The 26,308-nt window shown below is 35.3% G+C and overlaps 2 protein-coding genes across 3 annotated transcripts; one reads left to right on the forward strand and one right to left on the reverse strand.

Annotated features, from left to right (window-relative positions):
• The first annotated feature begins 4,705 nt into the window (after positions 1–4,705).
• On the forward strand, positions 4,706–13,281 carry LOC110107612 (protein phosphatase 2C 50-like). Its single transcript, XM_020837898.2, has 5 exons — positions 4,706–5,180; positions 5,304–6,356; positions 6,458–6,838; positions 6,943–7,048; positions 12,364–13,281. The coding sequence occupies exons 2-5, from the start codon at positions 5,571–5,573 to the stop codon at positions 12,699–12,701; spliced, it is 1,611 nt and encodes a 536-aa protein (XP_020693557.1). The 5' UTR covers positions 4,706–5,180; positions 5,304–5,570; the 3' UTR covers positions 12,702–13,281.
• A 7,556-nt stretch (positions 13,282–20,837) lies between these two features.
• LOC110107619 (cytochrome P450 90D2) lies at positions 20,838–26,004 on the reverse strand. Of its 2 annotated transcripts, XR_003701272.1 has the most exons (8): positions 25,515–26,004; positions 25,216–25,365; positions 24,892–25,149; positions 23,178–23,270; positions 22,912–23,097; positions 21,962–22,083; positions 21,445–21,623; positions 20,838–21,390 (listed from the first exon to the last, which is right to left on the reverse strand). XR_003701272.1 is itself a non-coding variant. In XM_020837914.2 (7 exons), the coding sequence occupies exons 1-7, from the start codon at positions 25,857–25,859 to the stop codon at positions 21,530–21,532; spliced, it is 1,236 nt and encodes a 411-aa protein (XP_020693573.2). In that variant the 5' UTR covers positions 25,860–26,004; the 3' UTR covers positions 20,838–21,529. The 2 variants fall into 2 exon arrangements, 1 of the variants encoding a protein (XP_020693573.2); XM_020837914.2 differs by having other exon boundaries at positions 20,838–21,623; positions 25,216–25,353.
• Positions 26,005–26,308: the final 304 nt, after the last annotated feature.

A 26,308-nucleotide genomic window follows, 5' to 3' on the forward strand; every position in this document is an offset into this window, starting at 1 on the left:
AGTTCTAATTTGTGTTGTGGTTAGTTTGGATATGTGTTTAACTATTTTGCTTTTGAAAGATTTAATTTGTTTACTTTATTTAAGTAGTTTAAAATGAACTATATATAATAATTGATTTTTTAAAAGTTAATGTACAACCTCTCTCTTAACAAAAACTTTTAAAATAACCTATCGTAGTCCCTTCATGATCTATTGATATGTGATTAGTAATTACTTGACTATCTTATCTATTAGAGTATGCTCACAAAGATTGACAAATACTTCCCACTAATATATGTAGGGCATAAAAGTGATCATATAAATTAAATTCTGTCTCATTTTAGGATAAATAAATAAATAATATATAAACTTAACATTATCATACTAAAGCTAGTTTTATTTAGATTAAGGTTGTAATACCCATTATTCTTAAATAAATAGCTAGATTATGTTACAATTTTATTCATACCATTATGATATGAATTTTAAATAATTTAGTGTGTTTAGTTATTTGTTTCACCTATACAAGATTATAAAGTCAATAATAACTTTTTTAGCTTCCTTGATATTTGATTTTATTTGTCCCATCTCAACAAAACATGCTCACATTTGTTTTAAGTAGAGGGTCTCATCTTACGGGTGCACTAAGTTTCTATTATAGATATATCATCGAGGCTTAAATCCTTAATTTAGACATATCATGTCCTCTTGAGGGTTATTCTCTAGTGATATTGTTATTACTAGTTAAGGGGGATCTAACCAAGGGTGGCACCATGAAGAGATCAGGGTGGAAAATTGACCGCCCTGAAATATTTTCTTTTTCTTAGAAAAATAAATATTTTAGCTATTTTGCCCACCTTTAATAAATATGACTTCCCAAATACTAAGATAAATATTTTTTATAAGATTATGCATTTCACAATCTTATTTTATCTACTCTTTACAGGGAGGATGGATTTGCCCCTCTAAATCATATCTTAATAATTTAATCAACCAAAACTTAAATTTAATTATGCTTCTAAAACATAATTCCCAACTTGGGATAGTTTTCTTTGAGCATCTTAAATGCTTAAAGTTATGTGCTCCTATTCTATTTTCCTTTGATCTAATTTTTAATTTATTTTCCTAGTTGATCATATTAATTTAGCTTGAAACCTTTGAAGCTTAATCCTTTTAATTAGTATTAAGATCTTAAACTATATTTCACACCTTTGCAAAGAGTTTTTGTAAGTCTTAACTATTTAGGATGAAGATAAGTTGCTCAAATGGGGAATTGAAACCCTAAAATATAATAAACCCCATATAGTATTTTTTTTTTGTCCTAGAGAGGGGAGGTTTTTATTTGTCTTTTGAAGAGCCATGTCTTCTATCTCATGAGGTAGTATATTGCATTCATTCACAAATTATTTAGAAAACAATTGCATCGTTTAGTTTCATTTTTTAGCCTATGAGATATTTATTTTTATCGTGATATTTCTCTTCTTGAGTTTCTAACCACAATCACAATGCTTAAATAAAGGGGAGATATAAGAAGATAAATTGTCTTTGAATAATTCAGAAGTTGAGAGATCTTAGATGGTGACTTATGCTTCGTTTGGGATGACTTTCTTTTAATGCTTCTTAAAGTAACTTTCTAGAACAAAAATTGAACTAGAAAGCTGCTTTAAGAAATAGTAAAAGACCGTCCCAAACAAAACCTTATAATAGTAAAAGAAGTGTCTATATTTAGACTGTATTCAAAGAAGTAAGAGAAGCTTCTCCTTTCTCCTCTTTTTGTATTTGCCTAGTTATTCTTTAATTAAATAATAATTTTATGATTTCAAAATTAGAATCAAGATGTTAGCCACATATTGATTGTCTTACATGTCAAGAATTATCTCTCTTTTTTCATATCACACTGCCTCCTTATCTTTAACATACTGAAATAATGAATGTCCAATTGCATGCTTGAACATGACTACGTGTTCTGCATCATCTCCCCTTTCTCCTCATTGTAATCGATGCATATGGTTCTCTTCTCTATCCTTCAGAACCCAAGCCTTATTGCTACTACTCATGCTGTTTCACTGGACTCCACTTGCTATCCACTCACTAATCTCCACTCGTTGTCTTCTCAACTTTGCCTTCATCTCCTCTTCTCTCCACTCGTTGTCTTCTCAACTTTGCCTTCACCTCCTCTTCTCTCCAATAAATTCCATAAGGCCCTTCCATCATTTCGATTCTTAAACTAATGACAAATAAAATAGGGGAATTATTAGATTTCTCTTCCATAGATATGTGGAGATTTATTTCATTAGTATTAATACTTTTTATTAAATAAAAAGTGATTAAATCTATGCTATTATTGTGATAATGTGAGATAATCGAAATATAGAAAAGAGGGATTTACATATGTGCCATAGAATTTTTATGCATTTGCATATCTAATATTTAACATATATGATAACCTAATCTTTAAATTACATAAAAATGATGCTAATATTAATGTTTTTGGATGCCTCGCAAAAAATTGCCTTGGTCGAGCATGAATTTTGATGCAAATTTGAATTGAAAATTTTTAAAATTAAATTTGGGAACATCCAAACTCGGATTTCAGTGAACTTACAGTAAAATTGAACGTTTTGATGAGATAAACCCAACGAAACAAAAATTGGTGCAATTCGAGCCCAAATGGCCCAAATCAAGGGACCGAAGCATATTTGAAAATTTCAAAGTATTAGTTGAACAATCAAATAATCTCTAAATATGACATGCTTATGATCAAATCGAGCGACTTGACAAATCAAATCTAATAAGCCCAATATCACTTAATTCTGACATCCTTAAGACACATATGCTTGGAGAATGCTCTATGATCGAGACAATCAATATGGACCATCTAATGGAGCACTCAAAATTTACTTTGATCCTATTCATAGTTATGGAGCATACCACTCTAAAAATCTATAAATAAGTCCTCATCATTAGAGGAAAAAAAATAGAGAGATCTTTTGCAATTTTTAGTCATCACTATCGATGCCCACTATCAATTATTATCTCTGATAATTATCATTGCCACTGAAAAAAAAGCATAAGAAATTATCACTTTCTCTAGAATACTAACAAGAATTAGCTGTGTTGTTAGATATATATATCAACATATGAACATTTGTTTTATATAATTCCTATTGAAAAATTCAAGCTATGTTATTGAGTTTTAATTGCCCCTCTATAAATATTTGATTTTTGTAGTCTCTCTCAAGTAAAAAAAAACTTTTTTTTAAACATTCTATTCATCAACAATAAATAAAAGAGAATTTCTGTATCACTTACTAAGTAGATTTTTCAACTAGATCAGACACCATGATTTTTTCCTTTTTTGAAATTTTCATGTAAAAATTTCTATTCTTATTATTTTTATTTGTGGGTGCTGAATTTTTTTTATAACAATGAGATATATACTATATAATCTATTGACTCCAATTTTTTAGAATGTAATATTTTTAATTTTAAATATAAATTTTTGCATATATTTTAAAAAATGAGAAATTAAAATTTAAATATTCAATATGTAATACCAAGGTTTTGAAAACCGGACCGGACAACGAACCGGAAGAAGGAGAGGTTCACGGTTCGACCGGTTCGACTGGTCGAACCGGGGTCGAACCGGATGATGTAATAAATAATAAAATTATTAAAAACTATAAAAAAACAAGAAATTTTCCTACAATAACATCATTCCACATTCCATTATTATATCAAACTAATCAAAGAACATAAATATTGCATCGATCAAATTTATAAAGCATAAAAATAACACAATATAAACATGGTAACAAGTAAGTTCATAAATAAATAAATAACTCAACAAACGAGAAATTTTTGAGAAATGCGTACCGACCATAATTTAGAATGGCGCTTAGAATTGAAAACCTTTGTTCTAGAAATGCTAAAAGAAATATCAGAAATAGTATTTTATAACCCTCGGATTTATTCTGAGATTCGTGTATAACCAATTAAATTTATATATCACGGAGAACTTGAGATCCTAGCTTTCGTGCAACTTTTAAAGCAAATCCAATCCAAGCACTGTTCAGCTTCTTTCCTTTCCTGTTTTCTGCTAGTTTACAAGATTTTCAACAAAAATCCGCGGGCGGGATGCTCGATTGTCCACCACGTGGCAGAGAAATCCCGTGACGGCTCTCGGCATCCCGGTCGGTTGGGCGGGACGCGTGGCTACCCACGTCTGGTATCTCCGACGTCAGATGCTCGGGCTAGAAGTGCACACGCAATAGCCTTGACATCGACCCGCCGTTAGCCTGCCGTCTTCTCCGCTTCAACTCCTCCTCCCCTCCCCTTCATGCCCCCTACATGTCCACGAATTTACGGAGACGCCACCGATTGAGGGCAAAACTGTACGTGAACTTAATTTTGTGGCAACATGTGCTGCACTGTAGGCCACGTGTCCCTAACACCTAAATGTGCTATGATTTGAGTTTTGTAAACGGCGGGCCCCACGAAATTGCCGGCGACCGCCGGATCGGAGCGCCGCTCATCCGACGGTAGCGTGCCGTCGACGTGGTCGTCCTATCGACTCCTTTTTCTTTCACGATGGGTCCCACGACCAACGGGTGATGACTTGGCGAAGGTTGAGATGCCATTAGAATAAGGAACGAGGACCTTTTGGTACTTTTAGCTGTGGCACCCGACACCTGTCCTCTTGCTTCCCTTTCGTATTCTATCTTTCTCTTCTACGGTTTCCAAAGTTCGCACCGGAAAAGGGTAGTTGAGAAGGACGCCCGCCTGTGTGAGCTGTAGGCTTGCTAAATTTGTTCTTCTTCCCCACAATTTGTTGGGGGTGGAGGTGGAAATCTGAGCGGAAGTACATTTTGTTTTTGGAAGAAGATCAAATCCTAACCGCATCTTCGCATTCGACTCGGATTCGTTCTTGAGAGGGAAGTGCTGGAGAGTTTTCTTTGAGTTGGAGCTCGCGTGTAATGGAAGAGATGGAGAGGGTGAAGAGCAAGTGTGAGGACGTATGATTTTCGGATGGATGCTGTGGTTTGAGTGATTTATTCAGATCCAGGGAAGTGGTGTTTGGAAAGTGGCACGTCCATTTTTGTTTGCTATGTGATCGATCTACGAGCCTCGGCTTCCGTAGGATTTGTCTCCTATGCCTGTAGGACTTCTCGGCCTTCTTATTTCACAAGCTTCAGGATGAGGTAGGGATTTTGTAACCCCTTGTAATAGTTTCTTTTTTAGTTGTTTATCATGCGATCGATCAGCTTTGCAGACTCTAGGATTTATACTAATTCTGGAGATGATGTCTTGGTTATGCTTGGCAGCCATTATTAAAAATTTGTGTCTATAAAAGAGCTGTGTGATCGGATCTCGGTGGTTCTGTGCTTTTAGGGTGCTCTGCTCTTGGTAAAATCTTAAGAAACCCAGTGAAGCCGCTGAACTTTGCAGGGTAAACATGTCCAGGCGATGACGAGGAGGAAGAAGGCAGGTTTGAGAAATGAAAGGATGTGCGGTTTGTAAGAGTTTTGAAGGATATTATTACCTGACGTACTACTGGCAATTTGAGGAGAGCAATTTGGGGTGGGCGTTTGATGGAGGAGAGTTCTCTCGTGCTTGCTCTTCATGTTAATGTTAGGAATTCGGTCCGACATACTCCAATGCAGATTACAGGCCTCAGAGTGATGGCTAACACTGCAGGCTTGTTGTCTGATTCAGAAGAAGTTAACTTGATAGCAGAAGGTTCTGGACGTAGTATTTCACTCGAGATGGAAGTACACGATGTTGCGGAAATTGTGGAAAGAGGTGATTCTGAGGATTTGGAAGCAAGGGCCTTACCAGGATGTGAAGATGAGGCGTCTGTAGTTTCTATTGATATGGAGCAGCTGGTGGAGAGCTCCTGCTTGGCTATCAGCGATGATAGCAGCATCATAACGGCTGCTAAAGAGTTGTTGGATTCAGATACAGCCTTAATTGGTGTTTCAGGTTGCATAGAAGCTACTGTGAAGAGCATCATCACTGGCGTCGAGATTATTGCTGGGTCTTCTATCGGGAAACTGAGTGCTAGTTTAGTGAGCATAAGCTCAAAGACTGATGATCTGAAAGTGCCAGCATTTGCTGACATCAACATACATGAAGGCCTGGTAAGTTTAAGGGGTAGGCGTAGTGTTTTTGCATTGGATTATGCTCCTCTTTGGGGGTGCGTATCTACATGCGGAAGGAGACCTGAAATGGAAGATGCCGCTATTGCTATGCCATGGTTTCATGAAATTCCATTCAGCATGCTTACTAGTGGTTCAGTGGTGGATGATATCTGTATGAACTCTGGCTGCTTACCTGGCCATTTTTTTGGAGTCTATGATGGTCATGGTGGCGCTCAGGTATTCTTTTGTTACTGTTCTTTAGTTTTCATTGCGTTCTTGTTAGTCCTCCTTAATGATAAAAAAGGAGATTTCCAAGCGTTTTTGTTTCTGTTTTGCAGGTCGCTAACTACTGCAAGGATCGCATGCATTTTGCATTAGCTGAGGAGATAAAGAATATGAATAAAGGTTCCACTGGAATTGAAGGCGATGGTTGGCAGCGAAAGTGGGAAACTGTTTTCATCAATTGCTTTCAAAAAGTTGATGATGAGGTAAGTGGGGGAGTAAGTAGAAGTTTAGAAGGAAACACATCAAGCGCCTCTCTTGTTGATAGTGGCCATGGTTCTGCCATTACTTTAGAAACCATTGCTCCAGAGACTGTTGGATCTACTGCTGTAGTTGCTGTAATCTGTTCATCACACATTATTGTGGCTAATTGTGGAGATTCAAGAGCTGTTCTATACTGTGGAAAACAAGCAATACCTTTATCAGTTGACCATAAAGTAAGGTTTTCATTTTTAGGTCAATTTCTGCATGTATTCTTGATTTTATAAAAAATAAATAACTGACAAGTAGACTCTCATATTTTCTTACCTTTAAACTCAAGCCGGACAGAGAGGACGAGTATCAAAGAATTGAAGCTGCAGGAGGCAAAGTGATCCAGTGGTATGGATCCCGTGTATTTGGTGTCCTTGCAATGTCAAGGTCTATTGGTATGTAAGCTGGTCTATTTTCTAAAGTATTTGAATTTGAAACCACGAAAACTGAAGTTTTTTTAATGTTGGTTTGCATAGTAGTTATAATTATTTCTGTAAAACTTTAATTTAGAATTATTTATGTTGATATAACCGTCTTTTCATCTGGGAATGTAAACAGCCAAGTAAAGGGCTCCATTATCCCAATTGCATGAGCAGGTTTAAGAGTCATCCTTTAGTCCTGTTTTCTCTTTTTGGATTTTTTTTTTTCCAATTAAAACCCCTGTCAATTGTTTAGAATCCCTGTCCACTGACCTCTTTCTTGAGAGTTGTAATAAGTTTTGAACCATTTATCAAACTATTGGGTAAGGGATAAATCTTATCATTTAGTGTTTAATCCGTTTTATACGTTCTTGCCTTTCCAACTGCATTTATTACCACTATTAGTAAGGATTAGGAAGTCTTACCATTTTCCTTTTGGTACCCTTAGTTTTTAGTTTAAAATTTTGGATTTACTAAGGTAAGGGTAGCTTGCAATTTCTATTTGAATGCATAGACCCATGCCTACCCATATTAGATCAATTAGTTATATGTCATACTTGACATACGGAAATCTAAAATAGGGGGGGGGAATAATTTGATATCAATTCATGATGGGACATTTTTTTTTTTCCAAAGCACTAGATAAAATTGAGTTCAATCTCACATTGGATTAGTGAAAATTTTGCCGGTTGAAAAATACCAAGTGGTTGGCCCTCTTTTTTATGGACAGTGCAGACCTTGTATTTTCTTTTTATTAAGGAAGAAAAAAAAAAGATGGATAGCCCTCTCCCATGGGCTAACATTTTTTGGTTGAAATTGAGTTTTACCATTCGTGCATTAGGCCCAACTTTAGTCTCCTTGTGGTCCACAATTTTCTAATTAATTGTTTCAGAGCCCAAAGGTTATGTTGGGATTTAGTGATTCATTTGATTTATTTGGCTCCCATTGGTCTTTCCAGCTTTTATCATGGTCGAGCAAGGCTCAAGAGCAACTGATTGCCATGTTAGCTTGACTAGTTGTGGGTTTTTGGTCAGAATATTTGATGAGCTTGAATATGTTTTGTTTAAAAAGGAGTGATGACTAATGTGAGGAGCTCTCTCAGGGGAAGATTGTTAGGGCATGAGAGTATTGGGTTTTATCTTACATCATATTGGTGGAAATTTGTTGGTGTAGAAATACAAGTGAATAATCTCCATAGGCTTAGGCTTTTTTTGAAAAATATATTTGACCATTGCTTTATTGGAGGCTTAACTTTGATCACTATTTGGCTCATATTGTTTAACGTTCAAAGGTTTCATACTTTGGTTTCTTAACTCATTCTTCTGGCTGATATGCAATATCTAATGTATGACAGCTTGGATGGAGCTCAGCTTGATCATTTGTTATCCACTACTAATTCGGTCAAATTTTAATTTTCGTTAATATTTTAGAGTCCTGAAGAGCTATCATTGGTAAACCTTACTCTCTTGTACGCTATCTTCTATTTTAAAAATATGATTGGTGTTATATCAAATTACACTTCAAGGACCCATACCTGCCACATTGAAGTACAAGGATGCATTTCTGTTTGAACATTTAATTGGTATTTGTTCTGCATGTAACATGTTACTTAAACTTATTTTATTGTAGCTATTGTCATATAAAGTAGGGGCTGATTTGCTAAATCCTTTTTTCCTCAATGATGTTCAATATCGTTATGCGATTTCCATTGGGTATAGATATACTGATTTGCTTGTTTGGTAAGTTTAAAAGTATTTCTACAGGAGTAATGCTTAATGCATAATTGCACATAAGGAAATGAACTAGAAGAATTACTTAGAATATTTAGCAAGAGTCATTGCCAATGATTACATGATATACTAGTGGATTTGTCCTAAAGGACAAAATTAGCAGTTTTTCCTGATTTTTTCTCTGATGGCAATGAGGTCATGGAACATGCTGCAAACGTTTTTGATGTATCTATTATCATGTCAAATAGGGGGGGGGGATAAAAACCCTATCTGAAAAGGAACTAAACTACTTCTTCTCAATGATGGTGATTTGCTTGTTTGGTAAGCTTAAAAGTGTTCCTCTAGGAGCGCATGATTGCACTTTGTTTAATGAACTAAAAGAAATACTCAGCAGATTAAGCAAGAGCTCATTGCCTATGATTACATGATATGCCAATCAATTTGTTTTATATGAAAAGATTAGCATGTTTTGCCTGACACTGGCAATGTGGTTTATAGCAAAAACCTATCTGAGTTCAACACATATATTCTGCTTGAGCAAGATATGACAAAATTGACTAGTTTTTTTTTCTGACATTTCCTCTGCTAGCAGTGTGAATTATATCAATGAACTGCCTGAGTTCACAACATATTCATTCTACCTCAGTAAGGTGGTATGTGATGATAACATGGTGACGATCTACTAGGACTTGTAATGATATGGCTAAAGTAGTTTATTTCTTTCAGCTATAAAGAAACATTGAGACAAATAGAATTCTTTTTGTAATTATTCTTTTATGGGCATCAGACGTTGGCTTTTACCCATGTTGATCAACCTGCATCATCCCTATGTTATTTTAAGTTTGTTACTGACAGATAAGAAAAATATTTTAGTTTGATGTATGTTAGCAATGAAGTGAGAAAGAGTTGTTGATGGAGCATTACTCTGGTGAATTTTTTTCCCGGAAGGGTATAAGACCATCAGCATAATGGTTCAGGTTGTATAACTATAAAGATATTAAATGGAAGTTTGTTAAGCTTGTAGAAGGGAAACATATGTCAAAAAGGAGAAAAAAAAAAACCAAAATGGTAAACTACAGTACCCAAGCAAACCTATGTTTATAATATTGTCATATTACTGTGCATGTGTCAGCTGGTGTTGCATCTCTCATTTCCCAATAATTCTTCAAATTTGTTCCACATGATATATTTTTCTTGAATAATGACAGTTCCAATATATAAATAGATGTCATTCTAGTGAGGTTTATGTTATTTTCGTATGAAATATAAATAAATGTACTAAACAAGATACTATGATTTTCAGATAGGCTTTTAGTTCCTTTGGTCAGATATGTATTAATTTTAAGCTGGAGAAGGATATTGCCCAAATTTGAATTATAAATGATATTCATGACGGAAATGTGAGTTCATTGAAGAGTCTCCTGATCTACATGTTTCTCAGGGATTGGATTATTAATTCATCACTATAATGATGCCTTGAATATTTTGCTTACATTGATTAGGCATAATTGCACTGTGATCTTCACCCATATACATAGTGGGACATGAGCATCGCTGTTCATCATTAGTATTGTTTGGTACCTAAGACCCTGCCTAATGCAACCATGAAGGATTGTGATGGTGTTGGTGGGTGGATATTTGATGTAGGAAAGCACTCTCTGGGTGGTGCCAATATGTGAGGGCATAGTGTAAGCTTTAGATGTTGTATGGGAGGAGTAGTAGAAGTCGAGATGGGATATTTAATGGGATGTAGTTGTGGTCTTGTGAGTGGATGAGTGCTCGAGTATATGTGATGTTTTGGAGGTTGATTGACAGGGCTCAAGGTGGGATTTGGGTGTAGAGAGCCATATAAAGAATTAGGAGTGGAAGGAAGACTTGAGGACCTGGGGTTTGCTTTATGGCTTGAGGGAGGGAGAGCTCCAGAGCTCTCTTTTTAGGGTCTAATATAAGAGGGAGATAATTGATGACTAGAGGAGGGCTTTAGGGTTGTTAAGGAGTGCGGGGAGAGGGATAGTGGACCTAGGGTTAAGGTTGAAGAACTAGGTTGAAAGTGGAAGGAGAAATAATAGTAAAGATGGAATAGTAACTTGGGAACTCAACAAAGTTTCTGAAGAGGATTGCCACACCAAGTTTTAGCACAATTTGCTAGCAAGCAAATATTTTTTATCATTCATTATCCTTTGAGGGTTCAGTCAACAAAATTTAGGAAAGCGAGTGGTTCCATATTGCATGCAATCTTCTTGTCCTTCTTTGGAGTGGCTAATCAATTGTCTTTTATAGGGAAAGTTGAATTGTTTCTATCACATGTTTGTTGTGCACTAACTTAAGGGACCAACCATGGCTATGTAATTTGGTTTTGAGATAAAACACATGTGGGATGCCCAAGCTTGGGTCATGCTCATTCTTTAAGATTACAAATTTTGGTAAATATATGGTGTCTTGGCTATGTGTTAGTGCTTCATTAGATTGCCACATATTTTTACTCATAGTCAACATATTTAGCTTTGTTTCAAATGAAATGAATTATGGTCTTAGTTCCTTAATAATCCAAATTTGAATAACAAAGCCAAAAACTAGTGTGTAATTAGTTGAAGTGGAACAAAAACCTTGGTATTGGTGCAGAGTAAATAATTTGATACAAGGAGCTATTGTACTCAATCATTTGTTGACATTACTATTGGACATTGTAATAGACAATTAGGCTAATCGAGTTATTGATTTGGAATCTCATATCTTCAATGATCTAATATCAGGCCCCAAAAATTTAATTCAAGCTTGAGGATGATGAATATAACACCTTTCCTCTTTAACTTTTTATTCAAAAAAGAGGAAAAAGAAAAAAAAGGAAAGAGGAGGGGGGGGTTGACCAATGATATGAGTTTTCTTGATCTTTAAAATAGTAGTTAATGAAGGGTAATGGTTAACTACAAAGGAAAATTAAATATATATTTTAAATGATTTAGGCAGGCCTTGTAATGGGTAACCTTGATTTACATCATCTTTGATAGTGGAGAATTGTGAAACATAGACACCAACATGAGACATATAAGACATCCCCGCTGAGGGTAGTTGTCTGGACGATGTGGCCTCCTTCCTATCTCTCGAGCAAGTCCCTTGAACGGACTGTCTGTTTTGAATAGAAAGTGAATTTTCTTTTGCTCGATCCGAACGTAACATGCAAGATACCCGCACAAGCAATCATGGGTATACAATGATAATGGTATGCCATGATGCTGACCCCTCCTGTGTTTCAAACAATGTATTACATATTTGTCTCCATAAACATCAGTTGCGAATAAACGTGAACATCCACAACATCCAGCATAGACTCGAGACTACCTTTTTCTTGATCGATATGGGAGCTCTCTCGTTACGCCTGGAGCGTTCTACATATTGGAAAAGATGGCCCCACTGATGGAAGCCATAAAACTGTTTCACTTCCCATTTGCGTCTAATTTATATGAATCCTGTTTGTTATCTTCTTACAAGTTATGAATGTTATAATTTTTGTTGTAACAATTCCTATCCTGAAGAAATTTGTATCGCTTTCTTTACTTGCAGGCGATAGATATTTGAAACCATGGATAATTCCTGAACCAGAGGTCGTCATCGTTCCTCGCGCACGAGAAGATGAATGCCTAATTTTAGCCAGCGATGGTTTATGGGACGTCATGTCCAATGAAGAGGCGTGCGATGCTGCTCGAAAGAGGATTTTGCTGTGGCACAAAAAGAATAGTGGCATAACTCGTTCAACTCAAAGGGCTGCGGGGGCTGATCCTGCTGCACAAGAAGCTGCAGATTATCTCTCAAGACTTGCAATTCAGAAGGGTAGCAAAGACAACATTACTATAGTCGTGGTTGATCTCAAAGCACACAGGAAGCTCAAGAGCAAAACATAACTAGGTAATTTTTCTGCTGTTTTTATTCATCTGGAACTCGGTTATAGCTACAGTTACTCTCTAAATAATATTGGCAAATTATTTTGGGCGGAGGTCGCAAGCAAGCTTATGTTCGGATTTGTTGCGCTTTTGCTGTATTTTTGCAAAAGGCGGCTCATATAGAATTTTAATTGCATATTAGCTATCCTTTAGCAAAAATACAGCAAAAGCGCAGCAAATATCTTACTAATTGAGTATTTGCTGTTTTTTTGCTACGTTTTTGCAAATGCTCAGCAAAAGGGCAGCTAATACGTAATTAAAATTGTCTATTAGCTGCCTTTCGCAAAAATACAGAGAAAGCGCAGTAAAAACGCAGCAAATCCGAATTTAAGCTTGTGTGCGGTCTCTGCATAGAATAATTTGCCCTAAATATTTGCCCATTCTGCCTTTTTTGGTCTGGGCTGTAAAGTTGCACTAGGGGTGTCATGTTGGGCTTCTCTACTGTTTTATGTTCCTAGAGGACTTGGAAGTCATGCTGTATGATTTGAGTTTCCATAATCAAGAAAATTTAATTACCATGGTCTGGTGTTTGAACTTCAAAGTTTGAGCTGCTCCAGGTTTGTTTGAATTGATTCAGATTAGCGCCCTCTCCAACTGTTGCCAACTCTTTCATTGTATTAAATTTCAATGCAGTCATTGTGCTTAACAGGCCTTTAAAAATAAAAATCAAGGTTTTGTTTGGGAGAGTTTATTATTTTCTTTATAAATTAGTTTTTAGTATAAAATTTTTTTAAATTTTGTACTTAAAAGGAGATATAGAAAGTTGTAAGAAAGCTTTGCTAAAGAATTTGCTGTCGAAATCCCACTTGTAATTGTTTATTTATTACGTGTAGTCATCGGATGCCTTCCATATGCAAATTAGGATGCTCCACGTTACTATTTGTTATGTATCGGGGCTGTATACCGTTGTGTTTCGGGTTGATACATCCCGATTTTTCTCTGAACGGTCTGATGATTGCAGGGAATAATTTCTCTTTGCAATTTTGGGCCTGCTTTTTGATGGCAGAGATAATTGTTATGAATCTCATATCTAGATTAAAACCATTTATTCCGTGTAAAATATCATGCATCTTAGAACCTGTTTGGGATTGTGTTTTTTAAATAAAATTTTTAATAGCGTCTCTGTTTTAACTATTTTATTTTTAAAATAAAAAAGATAATTTTGAAATAATTAAAATAATTGATGATGAAATATTGTAGTTGGTAGGTGACGAAGGTCAGAGGGATTATAGTAGGCTATCAATGGAGGACCAAGGGACTATAATTGACGATGACGGTAGTCATAGGGATTATAGCCAACATGTGATGGTGGTTGGAGAGATAGTATCCGGTAGGTGACAGTGGTCAAGTGATGGTGGTCAGATGAAGTCTTGGTGATGGCTGTTGGACTGAGGTTCGATGGTGATGGTCGGTTAGAGATTGAGCAGCGGTAGTTTGGTGGTGAGGGTTCGTTGGTAGTGTTGCCAGGGTGGAGCTCCGGGATGCTTGAAGCCTCCGAGCTCTTTTGAGTCTCTAGCTTAAGATCTATACCTTCAAATGTCCTCACTTCCCTCTCATGTGGGAGGGGGGTCTATCTATAGATTTTGAGAGTGACATATTTTGTAAATATGGAAAAAAAATCATGGTAAATTAGGAGTGGTCCATTGGACAACTCACATTGATCTCCTCAATCATGAATCATTCATTCAACATTTACATGTCTGAATGATGTTGGAATTAAGTGATCTTAGGCTAGTTGGATTTGTCTCATCGGCTACTTGATTCGATTATAAACATGCCATATTTGAATATCATTTTGTCATCAAATGAATGCCTCAGAGCTTTCAAATATACTTTAAGCCCTTGATTTGAGCCCATTTGGGCCTGGATTAGACTGATTTTTGTGTCACTAGGCTCGTCTCATTGAGGCGTTCGATTGGACTATATCTTTGTCAAAATTGGAGTTTGGATGGTTCCGAAATTAATTTTAGAAGTTTTTAATTCAGATATGCCTTGAGATTCGCGCGGGCCCAATCAAGATGATTTAAGGTGACATATCAATTATTATTTTTGCATTAATTATATTAATAATTAAAATTATTTAGGAATTTGATTTTCGGATGCATGAGCACTTGCTTTAAATTTTATGTGTATTGGGTGTAAGTGGATCATGTAATATATTTATAATTATTAAAATGCCCCTTTTTTAATAGTACAACAACAACAACAACATCAAGCCTTTATCCCACTACGTGGGGTCGGCTACTAAACCCTTTTTTAATAGTAAAGAAATATAAGTTTTAATCAATTAAGGCTTATTTTGAGCTTAACAAAGTTAAAAGCAAAATATTTAACACCCTTAAATATTTTGAGAATCTTCTTACGTTATTTGATACTTTAAATAATTATAAAAAAGACTCATAATATTTAAGAAAGTATTTCAACTTAATTATATATATATTTATAAGCTTAGTCAGCCCAATTTGACTATGGGTTAACTATTTTAAATTTTTTCCTATTTTTTATTTATACTTAATTAAGAAAAAATAGAATTTGACTTTGACCATCCACTTGAGTTTGAATTTTTAATTTCCAAAACTTCAAATTTCTAGTTTTTTAACTATCATTTTTTTTTTGTGTTTGAATATTTTCAGTTTTAACTATTTAATAATTTTAAAGTTTTTTAACAAAAACTTAAAGCTATTTTGAGAAATTTAAAATATTTAAAACCAAATTTCATTTGGTTTATTAGAAGTTGCTCACAACAAAATATTTTTTATAATAGTATGTAAACCCTTGTATAGTGTCATAGTTAACTTGGATTATATGGTCTTAGATCATATGGTCTTTGCACCTCACTTTAGGATTTTAATTTAATTGGCTTTGATTTCAACTTTACGACATGTAGTCAAGATTGGTTAAAGCCGAGCCGAGTATGCGAGTGTTCATGTTTGTGTTTATTTAATATCAGCTTGTTCAAGTTTGGTTCATATTTGTTCAAGCTTTATTGCTTGTGTTCATGTTTGGTTCATTTAAATTAATGAGTGTTCATGTTCAGTTAATGTTCGATTTGTTTAGTGCTTATCGAGCTTTAAACAAACAAGCATGAATGAGCTATAAACGAGCTCTACTTTTAGATGTTCATTAACTTAATAAACGAGCTTTATTGAGCTTCTTAACAAACGATTACATCGAGCATGTTCGTGAACATATTTAATGAATTTTTTTAAACTATCAAACAAACATGTTCATGAACATATCTATGAACAAACACATTTATAATAAAATCAAATGTCTATATAAAATGAAAATAACATTAATCAATATGAACACATTTTTAAATGAAGCTTTTATCGAGTACGAATCGAGCTTTTATCGAGTACGAATCGAGCTTTTATCGAGCTTCTTATCAAACTTAATGTCGAGCTTGTTCATGAGCTTCAAATGATGTTGTCCGCGAACATAAATGAGCTGAACATATTAGTGTTCAAGTTTATTTATTTAAGAATTGAGTATTTAAAATATTGTTCAAGTTTGCTTGTTTAGTTGATTAAACGATCACAAACGAGCTTTAATCGATCCGAACAACGAGTAGCACATCAAACGCTTGGTTCGTTTGCAGCCCTACCTACTCGTCACTTTTTGAACACATTGATTAGATTATCATTATTGATGAGTTCACTAGTAAGGTAGTACATTTCTTAGGATAACAAAGACAATATTCTAAGATAGTTTATCCTAGCTTCTTTTAGGCCCAAGTGACATTATATGTCGCATTACTCTTTAATACACTACTAGTGGTCATGTTGGTCTTCTCTATTTAAATTAGTGACATGTATTCCATCATCTTATTGATATCTTGAATTCATTTTAACTTGCTAGTCTAGCAATAAACCTCTTAGCTATATTGCCCACCATACTTAACCATGATCTTTTAGCTTAGAAAGATCCTTGGCTAGTCATGCCATTTTGGCTTAGTTCATTATTTGTATAGTTGTGCGCTTTATGCTATCTGATCTAGCTATAAACTTTGGGTTAGGCTATCTCTCTCTCCCTCTCTTACGTTAGGGTAATGCCTGTTTAACTTTGCTAATATATTTACTTAATTGTCTTGCTTTTTAGTAACTCATATAACCTAATCACATTACATTTGATTGAGTTTTGTCCTGATTAAGTCAAATACTTTTGATCAGACTATTCTATTATCCAATCATACTATATGGATGAACAATTTTGATTTTGGATATACACTTTGGCTCATATTATTCCTTTCCTTTAAAAATAAAGTCTTTACTTTCTACATGTTAAGAATCTTTCTATTTTTAAGTACTTATACTATATTTAAACATTTGAATCCTAAGTTTGATAGTAAATTGTCTCAATTTCTCTCCCTTACATATACATAAGGTTTAGTTTATGTTGCTTAGGTAGGATGATTCTATAATTTTAGGGCATAATTCTTGGACATAATAAATTGATTATCTTTATTTGATGATAGTCCATTTAATAATAATAATAATAATAATAATAATAATCTTATCATAACCTGATCTCATATATGGAATGTCACTTTAATTTTATAAAAAAAAAATTTATTATTTTAGGCCATAGATAAGGATAAAATATTTGAAAAACCTTTAAATTTTAGTCTTTGAAATTTTATAAAAAACTATCCATATATTTTCAAATTCTTTCAAAAATATCAAATCATTTTAAAATTCAACTTTAAAAAATTTATTAAAAATGTTAAGGTGGTAGACCTTAGTTTGATTGGATTCTTGAGATGAATAAGCCTAGTAACATGTCACAATCACATGAGTTGATCCAGTTATACTAAAGCTTTTGCAAATACTTAGGTGCTATGATAGGTTACAACCACTTAGTGGTTTAGTACTGTGAGAATATAATTAGGTTTACACTTTGCTAGAAGAATTTTTTTATGCATGGCATATGACTTGTTAGGTTGTGTTTAGCTAGGATGCTCATTAGTTGGTGCTTGATTCATTTCGCCACTTTTGTGCGCTACGATATAAATATTTTTCTTGCTGATGTCATATGTACAACCATTGCTATTTTATTTTATATCGGGTCTTGCATCCAATATGTTAAAAAAAAAAAGCTTATTTTGGAGTAAATCAGCCTATGATGTCCATTAGATTATAGCTTAAAGTCAAGGGTAGGTCTTAAATGACAAGGTTCAATTTTAAGATGACTAAGAAGGTCAATGTAACTTGTGAATAGCTCCTAATATGTTAGTTTTTTTAAATTTGATGAAAACTATGGATTTGCAAATGACTCCTTTTAATATGTTAGCCTATTATATCCCATAAATTTGATCGGATTTGATCCAAACCATTGAGCCTTGTACAAATTGAGTCAACAAATTCAAAACACAAGAACATTAGTTGCAGTAAAAATTTAGGTTAATGCATTTCTCTCTCTTTGTGGTTTTGTAAATTTATCACTCATTTAATAGTTTTCTATGTAAAGCTAAAACTTAATTTTCGTCTTATTATTAACATGCTTTTTTTAAGGGAAAAATATATATTCTAAATCTTACATTATTTGGGATAGTATTTGGCCACTATTTTTTAGTTTCTTCGACTAATTTTTGAATTAGGAAGCTTTAATAAAAAATAGTAAGATAATCATCCCCAACGAGGCTTCGTTTGGGACGTCTTTCTAACCTGCTTCTTAAAGCAGCTTCTCGTAAAAAAATTAAAATTTTGTACTAAAAAATACTTTAAAAAACAATAAAAAAGTTGTTCAAAATGAAACATAAGCTACAATATTAGTTATGTTGCGGGCTAGAATATACGCGGTGATAGAGTTATAATTCTACGTCTTAGCGTTGCACGGATATCCAGCTCACACACAGAGAACAAAATATTTTTTTACGTGGAAAACGCTGGAAAGGGAAAAAACCACGGGGCCTAGCCCAGTTGAAAATGATTCCACTAGTATTTATAGTTGATTACAAATGAGGCCCTTCCTTAGGAGAAGGTCTTGGCTTGATGTCACAAATATACATCATATAGAGCATATCAATATAGTCATATTTATTTGGTTGGCAGGACCATAGTTGATAGAACAAAGGTCGGAAAGACCGTAGTAGGCAACATAAGTCGGAAGGGTTATAGTCGGTAGGAGACCGGGGTTAGAAAGGCCGTTGTCTTGCGAGGAAGTTCAGAAGGACCGTAGTAGGAGGACGATACTCCGGCAGAACTCTGGGCATCAGGTGGTGGTACGGGAGAAGTTCAGGCTCAGGTGGTGGTCCGACGACAGTCCCGTGTCAAGTGGTGGTCCGCCAGTGGCACTTCAGCGTCAAAGGGCACTCCAGCTTCGGATGACACTTCGACGTCCTTGGATGGCTGGTGGTGGTTAAATAGAACCTGGCGATGTTGTATCAAAGCTCCAGTTTCCCTTGGAGGTGCGGCAGAACTCCGACGGTGGTGCGGCAGAACTCCGACGGTGGTGCGGTAGAACCCCGACATCACTTGGTGGTCCGACGGTGGTGCGGTAGAACCACAATGTCCCTTGGTGGTCCAACGGTGGTGCGGCAGAACCCCGACGTCCCTTGTTGGTCCGGCGGTGGTCGAGGAGGAGCTAGGCGGCTTGAGCTTTCTTCCTTCTTCTCTCTTGCCTTCCTCCCCCCTTTTAAGAGGAAATGAGGTTCTATTTATATAATTCTTGAGTGATATGTCTTGTAAATAAGTGGAAGATCAAGGGTAAATTGGGAGTGGTTCGGATGGACGGCCGATCTTGATTCCCATGACTATGGACCGTTCTACAGACATTTGAAGGTCTTAATGATATCGGAATTTGGCGATCTTGGGCTTGTTGGATTCGTCTCGTTGAGCCGCTCGATTCGACTATAAGCATGTCACTTTTGGAAACCGTTTGTTAATCCAAATTGTGGTTTGAACCTTCCAACAGCGCTTCAGGTCCTTGATTTGGACTCATTCGGGCTCGGGTTGAGTTGATTTTTGTGTCGTTGGATTCATGTTTCCGAGACGCTCAGTTCGACTATAAGTTTGTAGAACTCAGAGTTCAGATGGTCTCAATTTTAATTCTTAAAGCTTTCAACTTGATTTTGCATCAAGATTCGTGCTCAATCAAGGTAATTTTTGGATGATAAATCAAGTTATATAAGATGAGGCTAGTTACGAAAACGAAGGTCACAATTCTAGTAGCAGATCAAAATCTGTACAAAAAAGTAAAAATTATTTAGCTAATAATATAACATAGGCGTGACATAAACTTGTGACCATTGCATCAGAATCTATGATAAATAATGAGACTATTGAGTAAGGTTTTCAATAACCATTTGAGGGTCTTTTTTTAACCCTTTACATATATTGGAACAGTCCAAGAGTTTGTTTATGATAACTTTATAAGAGCTTTATTTTTTAAACAATTATAATTTTATTTTCTTACTACTTTTCAAATTTTTTTAGGTTGAAATGCTAATTTTCATAATCATAATAACAAATTTACTTTCCCTACAACAACTTCATAAAAAACTTTATGAAACTTTTCGGAGTAGAGATTGCATAAAATCTTCTACACGCATGGTGGCGGCAGAGAGAGAGAGAGAGAGAGAGAGAGAGGTTTCGCTTATGACGACTTTCTTATTGCTTTTTAAATCAAATTTTTAGTATAAATTTTTTACTTATTATACTAAAAAGCTGTTTTAAAAAGCAGCAGAAAAGCTATCCCAAATAAAGTCTTAATTTCTCAACACACATAAGTTCAACAAGTGGGAATTTAACCACATCAAAATGTTATTACACATTTTTTGCTACCTACTTGCATTTATATATATTTAAGCTTCGTTTTGAACAGTTTTATTACTACTTTGTAAAAAAAAATTTTAAAAATTTTTATACTAAAAAATTGTTTTAGAAGCAATAAAAAGCTGTCTCATACAAAACGTTATTTTACTTATATATTCATGTTAGTATATGAACGGTCGAATCATATATTTATATGCTATTATAATAAAGCATCTATTTGAGATGACTATAGTATTTTTTGTACTATAAACTGAAAATATTCTTTAATAAACAAAGCACAACTAAAATTGCAAACAATGAAATCAAATAGTACTTAGCGACATCTGAGAAAGATTTGATCAACTTCATAAAATTGTATAAATTTACACCACTTTACAAGTATATAAATATAATCACACAATTCTTATATTGTAGAAAAAATTTGAAATTCTCCACCATAGACCCAATATCAATCAACCGGTCCAGCATCCAACACGTCATACCTCGATTCAATCCTAAACGTCCATTTCACGACAGATCGATCACAAAACATAATAAAGTGAGCTCGGCCCATTCTAAGCTTTGGGCCGCTAAGGGGGCCCGCCTCTCTTGACCACCCACTTCTGAAGTGCTCCACTTCCCAGGAAGTCACTTCCTCCACTTACCATCTAGGCGTAACTTGCCGGTGGACCTTTCCCTTCGCTGCTCTGTCAGACGCTTCAACGCACGTGGGAGTCAAAGTTGCACACACGTGGGTGTGTCAGAATCCGTGTAAAGCACAAAGCAGACTACAAAAGCCGACCACCTCACTGGACCAAACGGTAGTCTCTCCTCTTCGTGAGACACATAAATATTATTTAAGTAAACGAAAATATAATATTAATTAATAAATAAGACACAATAAAAAGGAGAAATATATAATATTGTGCCTTATTTTTAATTTAATATGATATTTTCCAGCGAATAAAATATTACTTAATATATTTGAGCTAGGAGGCTACGACACCACACGTGCGGAGGAGAGCCGGTCAAATGCTACCTTCTTTTCTTCCTCGTGACACGCACAGGCATCCCAGACTTCATCCGTACCGTCGGGAAGTTGACCACCTGGTCGTCGTCGGCCACCCACCTGTCCACCAAAATGCTCGCGTCAAAACATGCACACGTGTGGAGCTGTATCTACAGAGCCAATTACGCACACGTGCACACAAAGGTGATGTGATCTGTGTGGCCAAATACGATCTCCTTATTCAAAAGGATAAGTATCTGAGCAAAATGATTCAAAGAACCAGTCGTTCAAATATCTCATATCCAACAATTTGACCTGATTTGAATTTTACTTCTGAAGCAATAGTGCTCTTTGGAGGTATTTAATGATGTGATGTAACAGAGACACGTGTGGTTGGTGGTGCACGTGTGGTGTGGGCAAAGGTAATTAAGGCAAATTGAATGAAGGGTTATCCTTACGTGAAGCTGGTGACCAAGTGGTGAAGAAAGATGGAGGCTTCCAGCCTGGCGAGATCAAGCCCGGGGCAGAGCCGCTGCCCGCCTCCAAAAGGAGTAAAACTGCAACTACTCATGTCCTTTTCCTGCGTGTTACAAATCAACAACAGCAACAGTAGTTATCAGAAAAGAAGATACTGAGCCAATCTGAGTAGAGAGGTTGATAATAATATTCATCTCTAAGTTCTTTAACTGGCCATATATGCATGACAAGCACAAAATAATCGGTGCAGATCGAGTTGCTCGGGGCAAGGAATTGCATGCAAATGCAAGCGCTTAACAGAAAACTTTATTATGATCAATTTAGGCTTCGTTTGGGACGGTTTACTTACTACATTTTAACGCAGCTTTCTATTATAAAATTTTTAATTTTTATACAAAAAAGTTATTTTAAGAAATGGCGAAAAACATTCCCAAAATACCTTAGTCACAATGATTCAAAATTTCATTGAATTTGTTTGAAAATAAGTGTATTCTCACGTTTTGTTTGGGATGACTTTTTTTATTGTTTCTTAAAACAGCTTTTTAATTTAAATATTAGAATTTTATATAAAAAACTGTTTTAAAAAGCAATAAAAAAGCCTTCCAGAATGAAACTTCAATCAAAGTAAGCACCTTAGAAATCCATTTGTAATGAAAAAAATTCCAAAAAAGTTCTTCCAGCGGAATTCCCACTAGGTTTTCTTGGAAACCTGCAGAATATCCGTTGGTGTAAGTAATCCCGACGAAATTTCTGACGGATTACATTCCGCCGGCAATACTGGTGGATAATTCAGGAGTGTTACCGACGGAAAATCTATCAGTATTTTACAATTTTTTCTGACAGATTCCGCTGGATCATGAGCCAATTTTTTTCATTAATCACTGAATTATTTTGCCATGTAAAGGAGAAGCAGGCTGTGACCACAATATACCTTCCATCGCCATGGATTGAATCTGTGGGGCTCGTCATATATGGCTTCGTCGAGGTGAACCGATCTGAAGTAGGTGAAGACGCACCAGCCATTGGGTATCAGGTGTCCCTTCACCTCCACGTCTCTCACCGCCTTGCGCATGATCCCTCCTATAATATTCCCCAGCCTCAGAGTCTCCGTTATCACCTATATATATTTTATGTCATTCCATCAAGTCAATCGATCAATAAGGGTCAGCACATATAGTATTCGTTGCTAGCTCTTACATCTTGTGTGAATGACAAAGACATGTAGTCGTTCCACTGTAAAGAATCCTGCCCCTGACGACATCTCCTCTCCTTAAGTTCCATATTCTCCTCCTGAGAATTATTAATTAACTTATCATATAACTTCAACTAGTAAGAACATTTTAAATGGTGACTTATAATATTCTTATCAAATTTTTGAATTTATTTTTTAATCATCTTAATATAAATTTTGATTAATTCTTATATATTTCATTTATCTCTAAGCAAAGCAATTAAACCTACCCATTTTATAAATTGATCTAGAAATAAATCTCATCTTATATAGAAATCTATTCATTAAATTGGCTAAGGGTGTTTGGGGGTTGCAACATTTTATAAAATCTTTCGTAAATTTATTGTGAAAAAAATAACTTATTCGTTCTTATTAAGGAAATAATTTTTCATAATAGAAATCTTTAAAAATTAGAGGAAAAATAACAAAAAGTAATATCCAAAAAAATTAAGACTTTTATATGAAAAACAAAATAGTTAAAAAATTATCTCAAATAAACTCTAAGGCTACATTTTTTAAAGTAATTTTTAACAACAAAAGTTTTTTAAACAAAAAAATTTTGTACTAAAAACCTCTTTTTAAAGCAATAAAAAAGCTGCCCCAAATGAAATCTAAATCTCAAAATAAAAAAAAAAGTTCTATATTAAAAAAAGTTTCCAAGTTTTGATAATTTTATTCCTAAAAACGTATATTTTGAATATAAAAAGAGATCCACAAAGGCATAATATACTTTTTGTGAGATTGATTTTGTCCTAAGTGTAGTTAACAGCGAAATGAGTTAATAAAAACAATAAATTATTTAACCACAATTGACTAATGATGGATTCATGATTACTTTATTAAGCCTGCAGTCTTTTGTACTAATGGCCCCATAGCCTAATGAATGAATAAATAGAATTGTAAAACCAAAAAATAAATAAATAAAGGAGATGCTAACAAAGCTATCAGCCAACTTTCGGCATCTCCTTTGCTTTGTTTCACATAACCTAACCCATATTCCTTCTAATGCCCATCTCCGCTAGAATTAATATATAATAAACAATAATATTAATTAATTAGAGATAAGTAATTATCATAGTTTAATATTACTGCATCGAAATAATTTCATTTAATTATTTATTTATTGTGTATTTATTTGATGTCAGAATTTTAATTTAATAAATAACTAATCAGATAAAATTATAAAAATAAAAGAATATATATATCTTTTAAGGTAATATAAAACATATTCAAAACGTTTGTTTTTTAATGGTAAAACGAATATCTCATAAAGTAGAATGGATATAATGAATAGAGGCGTGGTCAAATAGTTCAGAACTTCCCCCATTGTTCGAATTTATTAATTTTTTAATCTATTAATTATTTTAAAATTTATATTTCAGTACTATTCCTTTAAAATAAATTAGAATTTTAATAATTTTGTTTATATTTTGGACAGTTTTTTTATTGATTTTTAAAATACATTTTTAATAAAAAATTTTAAAATTCTTGTAACATAAGTTTAAGTTTAGAAAATTTGAAAATTAGATTTATTTTGAAATAATGTAATATAATTTTTTTAAATTAAATTACTAATTTTAAATAATCTGTAATAAGATATTTTACATTTTTTTTTTCTTTTGATATTCCGATTCAAAATTTTCCGAAAAAAAAAAAAGAGATCCTCCAGCAAGAGAGTACCTCCAGCTGCCGGAGAGCGAGAGGGCAGCTGCTAAGATACTTGACGGCGAGGGTGATGAGCACCGGCACGGAGTCCTCCGCCGGGATCATGAGGTCGATCATGTTGTCGGAAATCAGCTCGTCGGTTAGTTCCTCCGACGTGTCGCTGATGAGAACGTCAATAACGTCCTTAGGCGTCTCCCCCACCAGACCGGAGCTCCTCTTCCTCCTCTTCTCTTCTATGACCTTCTTCAGCAGCATCACCATCCTTTTCTTCGCCTGTACAAAATTTTTATTATTTGAAGAACGAATTTAATTACTAAAAAAGAATTATTAATTAGGTACCTTAAGGGATCTGTAAAGCCTGGTCCCCGGAAGGTTGACAGGGAGAGATATCAATCCAGCAATAAATTCGTGAAATTCTCGCTTGAGGAAGCGCATCTCATCGCCGGGCTCGAGCCCAATAAGCCCCTTCACCAGTATCTGAAACACAATCTAATCGAGAAAACACGTCAACAAACTTTCCTTGCGAGTACCGCGCCTCTTTCACTCTGCGCGAAAAGAGCCTCTGCAAACATAATTGCGCACGCACGTGTGTACGTACAGAGAAAGAGAAAGAAAGAGATGGAGAGGGAGAGACTGACATGCTTGGTCTCGTCCTGGATGAGGATGGGACTGGTTTCGGGCCAGGAGTCCATGGCCCGGCGCACGTAAGACTGCATGTCGGCGGTGATCTGCGACTTGAGGTGTGGGGATTTGAAGAAGCCGCCGATGAGGCCGTGAACGCGGCGCTGAAGCGCGCCGTTGATGAGCAGAATCGACGACTTCCCCATAAGCTCGGAGAGAGATTTGGGGTAAGACGGAACGAAAGCCCGCGCGTCGCTTTGTAGGACGAAGCGGCTGACTTCTGCGTCCGTAGACACGATAGTCGGACTCCCGAATAAGTGCGATTTGAAAACCTTTCCGTAGAGGAGACGGCGGCGGTTCATGAAGGACTCGGGCCGGGGGGAGTACGCAGCCGAAACGAACTCGAGTGTTTCGCCGAGGACGGGCCAGCCGAGAGAGCCGCGGGGGAGGGTGTGGGCCGGGCCGGGTCGGGCTCCGGCCCGGCGGAGGCGCAGAACGGTGATGATGAAGAGGACGACAGAGAGGACGGAGAGGGGGTAATTGCCCCCCGCTCAAAAAAAAATTTATAGTAGTGTTCAAAAATTTCTTTAAAACCAAAAACATTATGTCCCCTAAAAATTTTATTTTTTTGTCCCCCCACTCCCCCCTAAATAAATTCTGTTTATCCTAACTTCTGCACCTAAAATATCTATATATTTCATTACATTTAGTTCCTATTATTTTTGTTTCAAGCTTTTTATCTATGACAGTTTAAATTACGACATTTTCTCTTATTCCTCTCTTGCTTATTTTTTTTTTGAAAAAAATTTGT

Source organism: Dendrobium catenatum, unplaced genomic scaffold (genome assembly GCF_001605985.2).
Source record: "Dendrobium catenatum unplaced genomic scaffold, ASM160598v2 fragScaff_scaffold_722, whole genome shotgun sequence".
In the NCBI taxonomy this organism is placed as follows: Eukaryota; Viridiplantae; Streptophyta; class Magnoliopsida; order Asparagales; family Orchidaceae; genus Dendrobium; species Dendrobium catenatum.